Source organism: Triticum urartu, unplaced genomic scaffold (genome assembly GCF_003073215.2).
Source record: "Triticum urartu cultivar G1812 unplaced genomic scaffold, Tu2.1 TuUngrouped_contig_2107, whole genome shotgun sequence".
Classification (NCBI taxonomy): Eukaryota; Viridiplantae; Streptophyta; class Magnoliopsida; order Poales; family Poaceae; genus Triticum; species Triticum urartu.
The window spans coordinates 12,278-25,613 of NW_024112574.1; the positions used below are offsets into that span (position 1 = coordinate 12,278).

At 44.1% G+C, this 13,336-nt stretch overlaps 1 protein-coding gene across 3 annotated transcripts; it reads right to left on the reverse strand.

The window, feature by feature from the left end:
• Positions 1-745: 745 nt before the first annotated feature.
• On the reverse strand, positions 746-6,065 carry LOC125526863 (26S proteasome non-ATPase regulatory subunit 1 homolog A-like). Of its 3 annotated transcripts, XM_048691479.1 has the most exons (13): positions 5,754-6,033; positions 5,073-5,136; positions 4,874-4,979; positions 4,637-4,748; positions 4,373-4,541; positions 4,085-4,219; positions 3,670-3,998; positions 3,446-3,581; positions 3,107-3,355; positions 2,808-3,028; positions 2,437-2,695; positions 1,480-2,247; positions 746-1,249 (listed from the first exon to the last, which is right to left on the reverse strand). In XM_048691479.1, the coding sequence occupies exons 1-13, from the start codon at positions 5,897-5,899 to the stop codon at positions 944-946; spliced, it is 3,000 nt and encodes a 999-aa protein (XP_048547436.1). In that variant the 5' UTR covers positions 5,900-6,033; the 3' UTR covers positions 746-943. The 3 variants fall into 3 exon arrangements, with proteins under 3 accessions (XP_048547436.1, XP_048547435.1, XP_048547437.1); XM_048691478.1 differs by having other exon boundaries at positions 2,808-3,355; positions 5,754-6,065; XM_048691480.1 differs by lacking the exons at positions 5,073-5,136; positions 5,754-6,033 and having other exon boundaries at positions 4,626-4,748; positions 4,874-4,980.
• Positions 6,066-13,336: the final 7,271 nt, after the last annotated feature.

Sequence of the window (13,336 nt, forward strand, 5' to 3'; positions counted from 1 at the left end):
TTTTATAAAAAAGTTCATGTGATTTTAATAAATGGTGGCTGTCGTGGCCGCGGGTGCCGCCCAAGGGGCTGCTCGAGGAGGCCAGGAGGAAGCTGCAACAGAGGAGGGACTGCGCGAGCCAGATACTCAAGGCCGCCATGGCGATCAACATCGATGTGCATGCTGAGATGGAGATCCCGGAAGTGTACTTTGAGTCGTTGCCACTTCCAAGTTTTCATCCGTTTCCAAATGTGTTATGGGCAGTTTCCAGACTTTTCTCATTTCCTCTCTATAAGTGCTCTTTGTTTTGTGTAGGCCACAGTAGCATGGTGTGAACCCCGCAAAAAAAAAAGTAGGATGGTGTGCATTTTCCAAAGCATCCCCACATATACTGCAGACTCCAGTTCAAATCTTTTTCTCTGCTTATTCTCTTTTATTGGCAGTTCTCCCAGCGTGATTATACAAAAGATCAAACAGTGATTAGGGAATCAAAACATAAACACTGAAAAGTTGCATCGAAACACCTAAACAATGATAGCTCAACGAAGGGAACCAGACAGATTATCTCAATTTGGAAGCAAGTCGGGCCACTCAGTGAAGGGATCAATAAAAGAAGCCTTTTTTGTTTCAGGGTATCAAAGAATAGCGGCGGGTGACCCTGTAGGTTGATGGCAAAGTCCATCAAACCATTCATCGAGAGCTGATGGGAAGATCTTTTGCACAAAATTTACCAGTGAAATAGTATAACTTTGAGAATTGAGACTAATATTTTTGAAAGGAGAAATAACTATCAACACCTCGAGGAGAAACTTATATACAGGCGATTCTCATTCCAGCTAAATTCTCAACTTCTGATGAAGCCATGATTCTACACAGTTTCCGACAAACAACAAATTCCCACACAATACACTGGAAAAGGGGAATAAGAAATGTAAATACAGGCGATTCTCTCCCAGATCACGAATCAGGACAGGTACTCAAAAGGTTGGGGCGGCTGGGGCTCGTCGTCAACAGCCATGGCAGAGGCACCCGACACCGGCTGCCCTGTCGCAGGGGCGTCGGTGAGCACAACGAGCTCCTCGGCCTCGCTGGGCTGCGTGTCTTGTAGGAGGATGAACCCGCCGCAGGGGGCGGGCCTCACGGGGACGTATCGGCTGCCCTCGATGAACTTGATGAACTTCTCCTGCATGGGGACGACGCGGGCTGGGTTCGACAGGATCTGGAAGGCCGGTTCTGGCTCTGCGGCCTTCTTCTCTGCAGTGCTGTCCACCTGGGAACAAAGATTGAGAGAGACCGGTCAATCCAAATGAGGCCACATACTGACTGGGGTTGGTTCATTACTGAGCAGCTAAGGGCTAGCTATGCTCAACTGTGCTGTGATGTCTAGTTGACTAGCATATGGTTTAATTAATTATGGCCTGAACCTACCAAAGTTTGCAAAATTCTGCCGTGATGGGAAAAAGTTGAAGCCAAGCAGATACAGTGAGGTTTTATTCTTACCTGCATTGCATCAGCTGCCTTGCCAGAAGTAGAACCAGAAGCATCTTCCGTTGTTTTCTCCTGGTTAGCTTTGCTTTCTGCTTCTGCTGCTGTCTTCTCCTGGTTAGCAGCAGCTTTGCTTTCTGCATCCTTCTTCGCCCTAGATTTTGCCTTGGCATAGGTTGACAAAATGGCCGTGGGCAGCTCAACAGCTGAAGTTGTAGTCTGCTCGGTTGTCGGCTTCGGATACTCAAAGAGGGACGGCTTAGCATGCGACATAAATTCAAACTTCGGCACTTCCAGATTCGAGTTGAGACCGATGATGGCCGTTGGCGAGAAGGCCAGGCTGATGAAGTATAGGAGAGGATACCAGTGCCAGAACTGGGTGAAAACAGCGAGGCCAATCACAGCAGTGAGCTTGTCATGCTTGTTCCTCGAGCGAAGTTTGATTGTGACGTTCCTGCCACCGGCATCTAGAATGCCGGAAGCAAGGATGGCGCCCATTTTGCTCATGGTGTCCTCGTGCTTGTCAAGAATGATCTTCTCCAACTGACGCCTAAATGTTCCAACACGAGAATCAAAGGACTCATTGGTCTGGATCATGACCATTGCCATAGCAATTAGAGCCCCCTGGCGTACAAAGTCAACAACGTCCGATGTGAGAGGCTCCAACAAAGAAATGGCATCACTTAACCCTGTGCCTGCACAGGATATCCCAACAGCTAGAGCTGCACCATAACGAACGTGTGGGTTGTACGATTCAGAGAGCAGGGACACAATTCTTGGAGTCTGCATGATCAGAACAGAAGATGTAAGTTGTGGATCAAAGCTATTGACAAGGTGTGGATCAAAGCTATTGACGATTTTTTATTTTAGCATTTTTTTTCTATTAGATGGCAAAGAGATGCAGCAGCATAAATGCATAATGAACAGCAGGTCTATGTTGTTCCTTGGAATAAAATTGAATAGAGGGCAGACCTGCTCAGGTTCGTTGTATAGAACAAATCCAAGACCCATAACTGCAGTCCTACGAACATCATCACTGACGTCCGATACAGCAAAATGCAGCAGCTGATGGATGGCTTTGTTATTTGCAGTTCCTCTGTACGCTAGAGCCAATGCGTACATACCACCGTAACGTAGTATGGGATCTTGATCTCTAGTCATTTGTTCGATCAAGGTGTCAGCTTCCTCCTCCCTGCCATACATTGTCAATGCGATGCCAAGTGCCAAACCCCTGCGGAGAGAGAGAGAGAGAGAGAGAGAGAGAGAGAGAGAGAGAGAGATGTCAGAAACATGAGCTAGATGCATCTTCAGAAATATCGCAACAATTATTGAACAGCACTGACCTGATAATCTTTTCATGCTGTGTATCATGTGCATAAGCAAGCATCTCACCGGCCTTCTCACTGGCTGTCCCAACCATGAGCAAACCCATGCCAATACCAGCTGCTTCACCAGCTACTGCACTGTCTGTGTAAAGGACATTCTTTATGTCCTCAAACACTTCCTCATCTGCTGTCCCAAGAGATGCAAGCCCAAGTCCCAAACAGGCACCATGCTGGATGACCTGTATAATACGGTTTTGATTAAGAAAAGTCACAACATAATTAGCATTACGCGAGAAGGACAAGGAACAAAATGTCACCTCTGCACTTGTGTTGCGAAGGCTTTCACGGAGGAATTGTTTGATTCCTTCGCCATGGTTGGCATGAATCAAACCTAAAGCATAGAGGGCACCACCTTCTGAATATGGACTGCCACCACCAACTGCACCATTTTGAGGTAGGTACGGGGCCATCAAAGCCCGACCTTGCTGAAGGTGGCCTCTATGAATGACACCCAGTCCAGCTGTTGCACTAAATTTAGCCCAATTGGTTGCCTTGCTTAACCATTCCTAAAAGACAATACCAAAATGAGACATTACAGGGGCGAAAAAATAAACACTGCATGGCAACAAAACAACCGGATTTTTTATTTATTTTACCAGATTCTCTCTTAAGAAGGTATCTACAGTTGTTCCTGCATGCATGATCGCATTGGAACAAATAGTTGCACTATGGAAAACATTGCCACTCGTTTCCACAGCCTGCTTTATTGTCTTCAGAATTAGAAGATCAGACCTACGAAAGAAACAAATCCATCAAGGTGATGTCAGATATAAAAGTTGCAAGAGACCAAGGTTCAACGTTTAGGACATAGTAAGTGTACCTGTTGTGGCTATACAAAAACTGCAGCGTAAGCTGAATAGACTTCTCCCCTGATAGTATCGCTTTAAGTTTTGCAAGCCTATCAGCATGCGCTGCCTCATTTGGATCCACTGGGTGAGCATTTCTGTTTGAAGTAGTTGTGCCATCTCCCATCTGAACATCACCCGCTGGTTCTGTGCTAGTTGCACCCGCGTTAACAGTCTGATCAACAGGTAAAGCTGGCTGACCAGGAGTCTGTGAGTCCAGGCGATTCCCCACATTCAGAAGGAAGGCCTGATTTTCATTTTCCACTAGATCAAAAGCAATTTGGTATGCAATGAGAGCATCATCCTGCATAATGAACACAATATCTCAAGTAAGCAACAGAGACCACAATGTAAGTAGTGTGGTGGGCAGAGTAAAGAACAAACATATACCTGGCTTCCAGAAAGTAGTGTGTCCAATATATCCGCAACAGTTTCAGGCTCGCCCAGAACCATAAGGCACTGGCAGATGCTCAGATAATCTGGATGCGGCAAAGTCTGGTATATTTTAACAAGACAGCGAAGAACCTGGCAATAAAATGAATGATTAGATCAACACATAAAGAATGTTATTTTTTGATTACTCTAAACTAATACTACTTGCTTTTAACTTAATAAACCAACCATACTGCCAAATAAATTTTTAACATAAAAAAATTAGGATATATAAAATGCCCCTACCTCAGAACGATATTCACGGTGACTAACATATTGATGAGAAAGGTTGATGCAATATGAAAGAGCCCCGTGAATATTAGCACACCGAGCAATTGCTCCCTCCAGCTTATCCAGTCTCCTGCATTCAACAGCCATACCCATGGCCTGTTGGTATTTCCCGTCAAGAATACACCTGCAGCAAACAGTAACATTAGCTGAATACTCCATCTGATAAATAAGAGGATATGTGCAAATGGTAGGTTTATTAAGAGGATACCTGCATCATACCTCTCCAACATCCTCTCCACTATGGTCTCTAGTCTAGGATCCACATTCTCTTCTTCCTCCATAGCTTTAGAAGCTCTTGTCTTGAAACTCGCATATTCATCTAATGCTTTGGCTGAAACAAAAGAACCACCAATTCAACACTATGAGCAAAAGAAATTCATGTGAAATACTCCCTCCGTCCCATAATTAAGAGTTAAGACAACTAGAATGATTGAGAAATAAAGACAAGTCCTCCACCTAAAAGAGCCTGAGCATAATCTGAATCCTCAGAAACATCAAACAGAGGTCCAGCACCAAGTGCATATGACAGTGCATCATTTAACTCGCACAAGTAGTAAAACACCTACATGATAATGATACGCAGCAGTCATCATTAATATAAGCAATGCAAAATACGCCGCTTCTAGAAAAGGTATAAAATAACATGAGATCCTACCTTAGAGACAACTAGTGCAGCAAGCTGTCTCTGGTCAAATTCGTCGTCTTCATACATGCTCTCGCTGCAGGCAAAAGGATATGATGGAAACAAATTATTGATTTGCTTCCTTGGAAATTCAGACAAGAAATTTATAATCTGAACTTCGGTAACAAACAATAGATTGACTTCAAAACATGTCATCCTAAACTATTGCAACTTTGCAAGTAACAGTTCAATTGTCAGTCTGTCAAAGATGTTTCTTAGCACAGGGCAAGCATTACAACTGATTATAAGCAACCGAGCGAATCAAACTCGTAAAACAACTTGCACCAAACTGAAAGTTGAAAGCTTTCTGAATTGTCTCCCCTCCTCAGTTGACACCTCACTCCTACAACTGTCAGTTATATCTATCAAAGTGCAAAGAGTTGAAATTTTTACGATTGCTACCAAATACAGTACCATCGTTTTGTGAATTCGCTTCGAAGTCGAACTCTGTGTATCCCTCAGGGAGGGCACATCCGCGCACTCGGATCGGACGAGGCCAAGCAAACGAATCGCGGGACGGAAACATCATCTAGGGAAACTTGTCTCCTACCGAATCCTCGTCAGCCGGCCGGCATCTAGGGCGCCGGCCGAGAGGCGGCGGCGGCAACTAGGTATCGCGGGAAGGATAGATACGAGAGAGGGGGAGGGGCTCACATGGCGGGGATGCTGGTGGAGATCTCCGGGTAGAAGAGGTGGACGACGGAGTTGAGGCTGGCGAGCGCGTGCAGCTTGAGCTCCTCCGCCGGCTCGTGGAGCATGGCGAGGATCCCGCCCGCCGAGCTCACCGTCGCCGCCGCCATGGCCGCGTCGGCGAAGAGGTCGGGGTGCGCGACGGGTCTGTGGTTCGGTTGGGTGCGGGGCGCGTCGTGAGTTGGCTTGCGGACGAGCACGCGAGACGAGGTACGCCGGCGTTGCGGGCGAATATAAGGGCAGGACGGCGCGATGGGTCGGTCGACTAGGATAGGGAGTCGGGCGACCAGTCCGACGCCAAATCCTTCTGCGCTCCTTAACGAAACGGGCTGGCCCACTTAGCACTGGTGTAGGAGTGGCCTGGCCGGTTTCTTTTGTGTGTTTTCTGTCCGTTTTCTGCTGCCGTTTGTTCATTTTTTTTAACTTTTCTGTTTTCTATTTATTTTCCTTTTTATTTTTCTTCATTTTAATTTTCGTGAACTTTTCTTTTTAAAATTAGTGATTTTTTTAGATTCAGAAATTTTGACCAAATTCATCAACTTTTTCCAAATTATCTAATCTTTTACCAAAATTTGCAATTTTTTCTGAAATTCGTGACTTTTTCAAATTTTGTTTTTTAAGTAAAAAAATTCAAATTCATTAACTTTTTTAAAATTCATGAACTCTTATCCAAATTCATTAAATGTTTTAAATTCTTGCATATTTTTCAAATTCATGAAGTTTTTCAATTTTGTTAAGTTTTTTCAAAACCCGTGAACATTTTTTTTATTCTATGCTTTTTGAGAGCACATGAACTTTCTCGAAAAAGAAAATGGTCAACAGTCTAAGTCAAAGGTCAACTTAGCGAAATGTGAACCAGTCAAACCATCAACCCGCTCAGCCATTCGCTCACCCGTGCCATGTGGTGAGCACCAGTTTGTTGGGCCGGCCCACAATCCCTCTCACGCGAGCATCGTTTGCTTAACTAGGGCAGCAGGTGCTGACGAGGAGGTCTATAGTCCTACTACGTTTGTTGACTTCATTCGCGATTAGGTGAAAGAGTCAGTTTTCGTTTGCACCTGGGTGAAGACGACGCTTTCGTCCAAGCATGGGCCAAAGATGGGCTCTTTGTTGCGGCTCCGGGCGAAAATCATCTCTTCAGTCAATGTTAGACCGAAGAGGGCTTTTAGGTCCACCTCTTCACGTAAACCGCCAACAAAGTTGCATGTCGTTCTTAGGGCGGATGAAAAGTTGCTCTTTGTTTTGTTGTGGATGAAAAGTTTTTTTTCTAATTGCCCTCATCATTCCCTCTCACGCCCTTTTCCTTTCCACCCTTTCCCTTCCCGACATCCCTCCCCCGCCCTTTTTCTTCCCGCCATCACCTCTCCTGTGCTTTTTCTTCCCGACATCTCACTCCTCCTCCTTTGTTCCTTTCCACTCGTTCTCTTGCCTCGCTAATTCTATTAAACTCCTCCCCTACTTGTTGATTATGAATGCCCCAAACTTGTCCTCCATCGTCCTCTGATTAGCCTTCCCTCACCTTCATCTTCTTCAAAATTACCAGAATCTATATCACCCGCTAATCTATCCTCATCTTTCTCTTCCATCACTCTGTGCATTTCCTTCCCTTTCACATTCCCATTAGACGAACCACTACCACAAATTACTATTGATTGACTGCTCAACCCTACTTCATGACCAATGAAAATGTGTAACACATAATTTGACTCTACATCGGGATGGCTAACATCCACTGGTTGTGACCCAGGTGGATCAATCTCATTATAATTAGACGACTGGCTACCTTGGTCGGGTTCATACACCCCACCGGGTCAATGAAGGGCGTAATTTTGTTTAGTTTGCATCTTTATGTGGTCTAGGTGGAGCTTCCATATTGCCTAAGTTCTGTACGAGGAAATATCTCGAGAGTAAAAATTAACATGACTTTTATTTTAAATATTATTTAAGCCTACCATTCAAGACCATGCTTAGGTGCATTTATCTATACCAATATAAAAAGACCTAAATGGACAGATTCAAACCATCTCGATCGTCAAATCATTTTATCCAGCGGTTCAAATCGCTCCAATGTTGAGCATCAAACGCGTTTAACGCTCTAATTACCCACCACTGCCATTGGTTATAAAAACGTTGTCCCTTGAAATCTGCCATGTAATTAATATCCTATCATTCCTGCGAAAAAGTAATTGATATCTTACCAAATACCAACATACAACAGATATATCTTACCTAATATAACATGCAACTAATATCCTACCTAATATAAACGTGCATTGCACGTACATTATTACTAGTTTAGTTATAAAGTAGTAAAAATGTTCAGCTCGGTGCGGGTGTGTGGCGTCGCGAGTTCGGTTGCGGACGATGAGCACGCGAGACGATGTACGCCGGCGTGTGAAGGTACGGGCGAATACAAAGGACGGCGCGATGGTCGACTAGGATAGGGAGTCAGACTAGTCCGACGCCAAATCGTGCTCGGTGCGCAGACACCCCCGACCGATACAGGTCAGCCCACTTCATACTGTACCGGTATGCGGTTTCTAGTTGTTTTTTTTGGCCGGTTCTTTTTTGTTTTTTCCTGTCTCTTTTTTGCTGGTTTTGTTATTTTTTCTTTCAAGTTTTGTCTTCATTTTTCCTTCATTATTCATTTTTATTTTCATGAAAATTTCTTTTCCAAATTCATGATTTATTTTAAATTCGCAAATTTTGTCCAAATTTGTGAAAAAACAAATATCTTTTCCAAATTCGAATGTTTTCAAATTCATGAATATTTTCCCAAATTCACAAAAAAACAAATTCATGATTTTTTTCAAATTTCAAAGTTTTTCCAAATTCACAGTCTTCCCTAAATTTATTAAACTTTTCAAATTTGTTAACTTTTTAAAAACCCATGAATATTTTTTTCGAATGCTGCAATTTTTAAAATCACATGAACTTTTCAAAAAAAAAGTCAATGGTCAAGGGTCTAAGTCAATGGCCAATCTGCCAAAAGGTGGACCAGTCAAACCATCAACTCGCTCAGCCACTCGCTCACCCATGGGTGTGGTGACCACAGGTTTGTTTGGCCAACCCACAACGCTCTCTTGCGCGAGCACCGTTTGCTTAATTGGCGCACAAGCGCTACGAAGGAGGTCTCTAGCTTGAATGTGTTTGTCAACTTCGTTCGCGGCCAGGCAGAAGAGCCAGTTTTCGTTCGCACCTTGGTCAAAGAGAACGTTTCCGTCCACATATGGGCCAAAGACGGGCTCTTCGTTGCGGCTCCGGACGAAAATCATCTCTTCCGTCATTGTTAGATTGAAGAGGGCTTCTAGGCCCATCTCTTCGTGTAAACTGCCCAACGAAGTTGCATGCCATTCTTAGGGCGAACAAGAGTTGCTCTTCCTTTCTGTTGAGGAAGAAGTCTTTTTTTTCAATTGCCCTTCATCATTCCCTCTCACGTCCTTTTCCTTCCCACCATCCATCTCCTGCTCTTTCCCTTCTCGTCATCCCTCTTCTGCCCATTCCCTTCCAGCCGTCACCTCTCACACGCTTTTTCTTCCTGACATCTCACTCGTCCTCCCATGTTCCTTCCCACCCTCTTGCCTTCACATAACAAATTTCATAGTTATATCTTGCTTTCACCGCATTTTGGTGTGTTTCGCTTCCATGTCTTTCTTCTCCACTATCTCATTTATAGATGAGTTGTGTTATGAGAGTTGAATTCAGGTTTGGATGATCAACTAGAATGTTTTCCTCACATAATTATATGGAACAATATTGGTGACAACCCAGTGCACGTTTCACTTGGGCCTGTGGTCGTGCACCTTGTCGAGAACCATTTTAAGCACATTTCAAAGTTATAAGTTTGTTTGACTTGATATATGTGTGTGTGTGTGAAAACCCTATGCACCGACATAGCCCACTCCACTATGTCACTTCATTCTTCAGTTGTTTCTTTATGGCATAAATAGCGCCTATTTGGACTTAGTTCTAATGATATACCCATGCAGACTCATGGACTTCCATCGATTCATGGTCAGGCCGGCTGCGGTTGAGAGGCCCTGATTCCATGCATAAGGAATTGACACCTCCTCCTCGTCCTCATCCTTACTTTTTTTAGAACAAAGACACCAGGAGCGTCCGGCTTTAACTGAATAAAGCCCACAACAGACAGCGTACACGTGAATAAAGTCTTTGTAAGTGCATCTAGTGCCACCCCTAATTGGTTTTGGAGTATTGACGACAAACCTAGTTGAGGGACTAATGTGTTTGTGAGAATTGCAGGATAACACAGGTAGAAGTCCCTCATTGATTCGGTTTTCCTACCAGAGATGACCCCTAAAAATGTATGAAGACATTGATGTCAAAGGTGGTATATGAAGATATTCACATTGAAGACTATGACAAGAGAAGACATTGCATGAAGCCTATGGAGCTCGAAGACTTAGATCTTTCGTAGTTCTTTTTCTTCTTCTTTGTTGAGTCATAGGAACCACCGTACTGTTAAGTGGGGTCCAAGAGAACCAGTCAGAATGACTGAAGTGATGCTTAACCAAAACCTATGTCTTCGAGTGAAGACTATGAGAGCGAATCTTGTCCAGAGTCGGACAAGTCAGCTTTGCTTGTAGCCCAAGTAAAATTGCCGTGTGAGTTTGAAATCTGACCGTTGGAACACGTGTCAGTTCCTTAGTGACCCAGGGTCATTTCGGACAAATCAGGTCGGGTTGCCTAGTGGCTATAAATAGCCCACCCCCTACAACCATAAATGGTTGGCTGCTCAGAGTTAGTATACGGCTTTTGTCGTTTGAGAGCAACCCACCTCGAAGCCTTTGAGAGAGAATTCCTTGCGAGGATAAAGCCCTAACCACCCAGAGCCAAAGAGAATTAGGCATCACTTAAGTCTTCTTGTCTGTGTGATCTGAAGACTTATTACACTTGAGGACTGTGAATGCTCCAGCCGGTTAGGCGTCGCGTTCTGAGCATCCAAGAGACATTGTGGATCGCCGGTGAACGAAGTCTATGAAGGTTTGGGAGTCTACCTTGAAGACTTACCAGAGTGATTGGGCGAGGTCTGTGTGACCTTAGCTCAAGGGGAATACGGTGAGGACTGGGTGTCCTGAGCTGCGTGTTCAGGACTGGGTGTCCGGGACTGTGTGTCCTCAGGTTTAAATACCTAGCCGCCCTAACCAGACGTACAGTTGTCACAGCAACTGGAACTGGTCCAACAAATCATTGTCTTCAATGTGTCACTGGTTTCATCCTTTCCTTCCCTTTACTTACTGTTGGTCCTTGTGAAGTCATTGTATGATTGCACTATCTTTTATCTTCACTGAGTGACTGCGTGTTCTGTTTGGCTTCATAATATCTTCCTACCTGATCCTTACTACATTGCTGCTATTAGTCATTGTGCTTTCACTCCATTGAATACTTGACTATGGTTTGCCTAGTGTAGTCTACCTTCCGCTGCATGGTAATAGGTTTATTTCTATAGTTTGTCTTCATAACTTCCACGTTTTGAAGACTTTCATAAAAATCGCCTATTCACCCCCCCTCTAGTTGATATAACGCATTTTCAATTGGTATCAGAGCAAGGTACTCCCTTGTTCTGTGTGATTCGGTTTAACCACCTGCAGGGATAATCAAAGTCTCCGCTGTGTGCCCCGTCTTCGATGGAACTGAATATCCCTACTGGAAGAATAAGATGCGCATGCATCTTGAAGCCATTGACGTCGACCTATGGTATGTCGTCAAGAACGGCGTTCCTAAGGCTGGAGAAGGTGTCACTGCTGCTGACGTCAAGAAGTTCGTTCAACTAGACTCTACAGCGAAGAATATCATCTGTGGTCATCTGACCAAAGACAGTATGGCCGCGTGAGTGCTTTGGAAACATCTAAGCTAGTCTGGGACTGGCTCTCCAAGGTCAACGAAGGTGTATCAACCCAGAGAGATCAGAGAATCAGTGTCCTTCGCAACCTCTTCAACCGCTTCAAGAAAAATGACAATGAGAATGTCCAGCTCACATTTGATCGACTCACTGACATCACGAATGAGCTTCAAGCCCTTGGCACTACTGAGATCACCAAGCATGAAGTCATCAAGACACTACTGAGATCACTTGACAGTTCATTTGACACCCTAGCCCTGATGATTCCAGAACGTCCTGATTTCAAGACACTCGATCCGTCTGACATACTTGAGAGGCTCAACACACATGAGTTTCAGCTTTCTGAGAAAAGAGATATCTACGGTCCTAACTATGGGCGAACTCGTGCCTTGAAGGCAAAAGCTGTCTCCTCATCTGAAGAAGAATCTGACAGCAGTTCTGATGATCCTGAAGACATTGGAAGGGAACTTCTATGCTTGTGAAGAAGTTCCAAAAATTCAGCAAGAAGAAAGGTTTCAGAAAGTCTTCACGATCAAGCTCAAGGAATGATGAAGCTTCTACTCATGACTACAAGAAGAAAACATGTCACAAGTGCAAGAAACCTGGCCACTTCATCTGTGAGTGTCCTTAGTGGGACAATGAGAACAAAAAGAAGAAGAAGAGCAAGGAATATGACTCTAACGACAAGAAGAAGAAGAAATACTCAAAGTCTTCTTCCAAGTCTTCTTCAAAGTCTTCATCACACAAGAAGAGCTCATCTGGCAAGGCACGTGCGTTTGTTGGCAAGGAAATGGATTCAGAGGAGGAGTCCGCTTCTGAGGAGGCAGAGGTGGAATCTGAGGAGGAGTCTGATTCTGGCATTACTCTGGCTACAGCATACGTCGCCAAGTCCATCTTCAACACTGAAGACAATGACTTCATCACCGACACTGATGCAAATGACAAGAACGACTCCACTCCTACCTACTGCTTCATGGCACGCGGTGCCAAGGTAAACACACGCACTACTCGCTATCAAACATCTAGTGACGATGACTCTGACTGTGATTCAAAACCCAGCTACAAAACACTTGCTAAAATTGTAACTGAACAACAGAAAGCTATGGAACATATTCAAAAACTGTTAGACAGAAGCGATGATCTGTTGGGTGCTGAAATGACTTGATTTGAATCCTTAATTGAAGACATAAAAAATCTTCACGTTAAGTATCAGGAACTTGAAGATCGTCTTGATACTCTCTCAACAACTCATGAAAAGCTTTCCTATGATTATCTTCAAAGGAAGCAAGAACTTGAGAAATTGAGAGCGGCTCATGAAGATCTTCAAAAGGAAAACGAATCACTTCGCGCCGAACAGATCAGTTCCGCTCAGGAAGGATTTGAACCACCATGTCTTAAATGCATTGAGTGTGATAATGCTACTTCTGTTGCTGAATGTTCCACTGCTACTGCTGTTGCAATATCTTCAACTGTTGATGTGGTAACTAACCCCTCTGCTGAGGATACCACTGCTATTGCTGATGAGAATGCTAGGTTGAAAACATTGCTTGAAATGGGGATGTACAAAAGTCTTAAAGGACATCAGACATTATGTGATGTCCTCAAGAAGCAGATTCTGAACCGAAACCCTAGGAAAGAGGGTGTTGGGTTCGTAAGGAAAATAAATGCAGATGGCTCTTACTGG

What these genes read in the sequence shown, in the direction of transcription:
- LOC125526863 (XM_048691478.1), bottom strand. Translation starts at nt 5,899, where the DNA reads ATGGCGGCGGCGACGGTGAGCTCGGCGGGCGGGATCCTCGCCATGCTC. An exon ending in GTGGAGAGGATGTTGGAGAG is followed by an intron (nt 4,542 to 4,636) that starts GTATGATGCAGG and finishes TGTTTGCTGCAG; the next exon opens with GTGTATTCTTGACGGGAAAT. An exon ending in TTTTTGTATAGCCACAACAG is followed by an intron (nt 3,582 to 3,669) that starts GTACACTTACTA and finishes TTTCTTTCGTAG; the next exon opens with GTCTGATCTTCTAATTCTGA.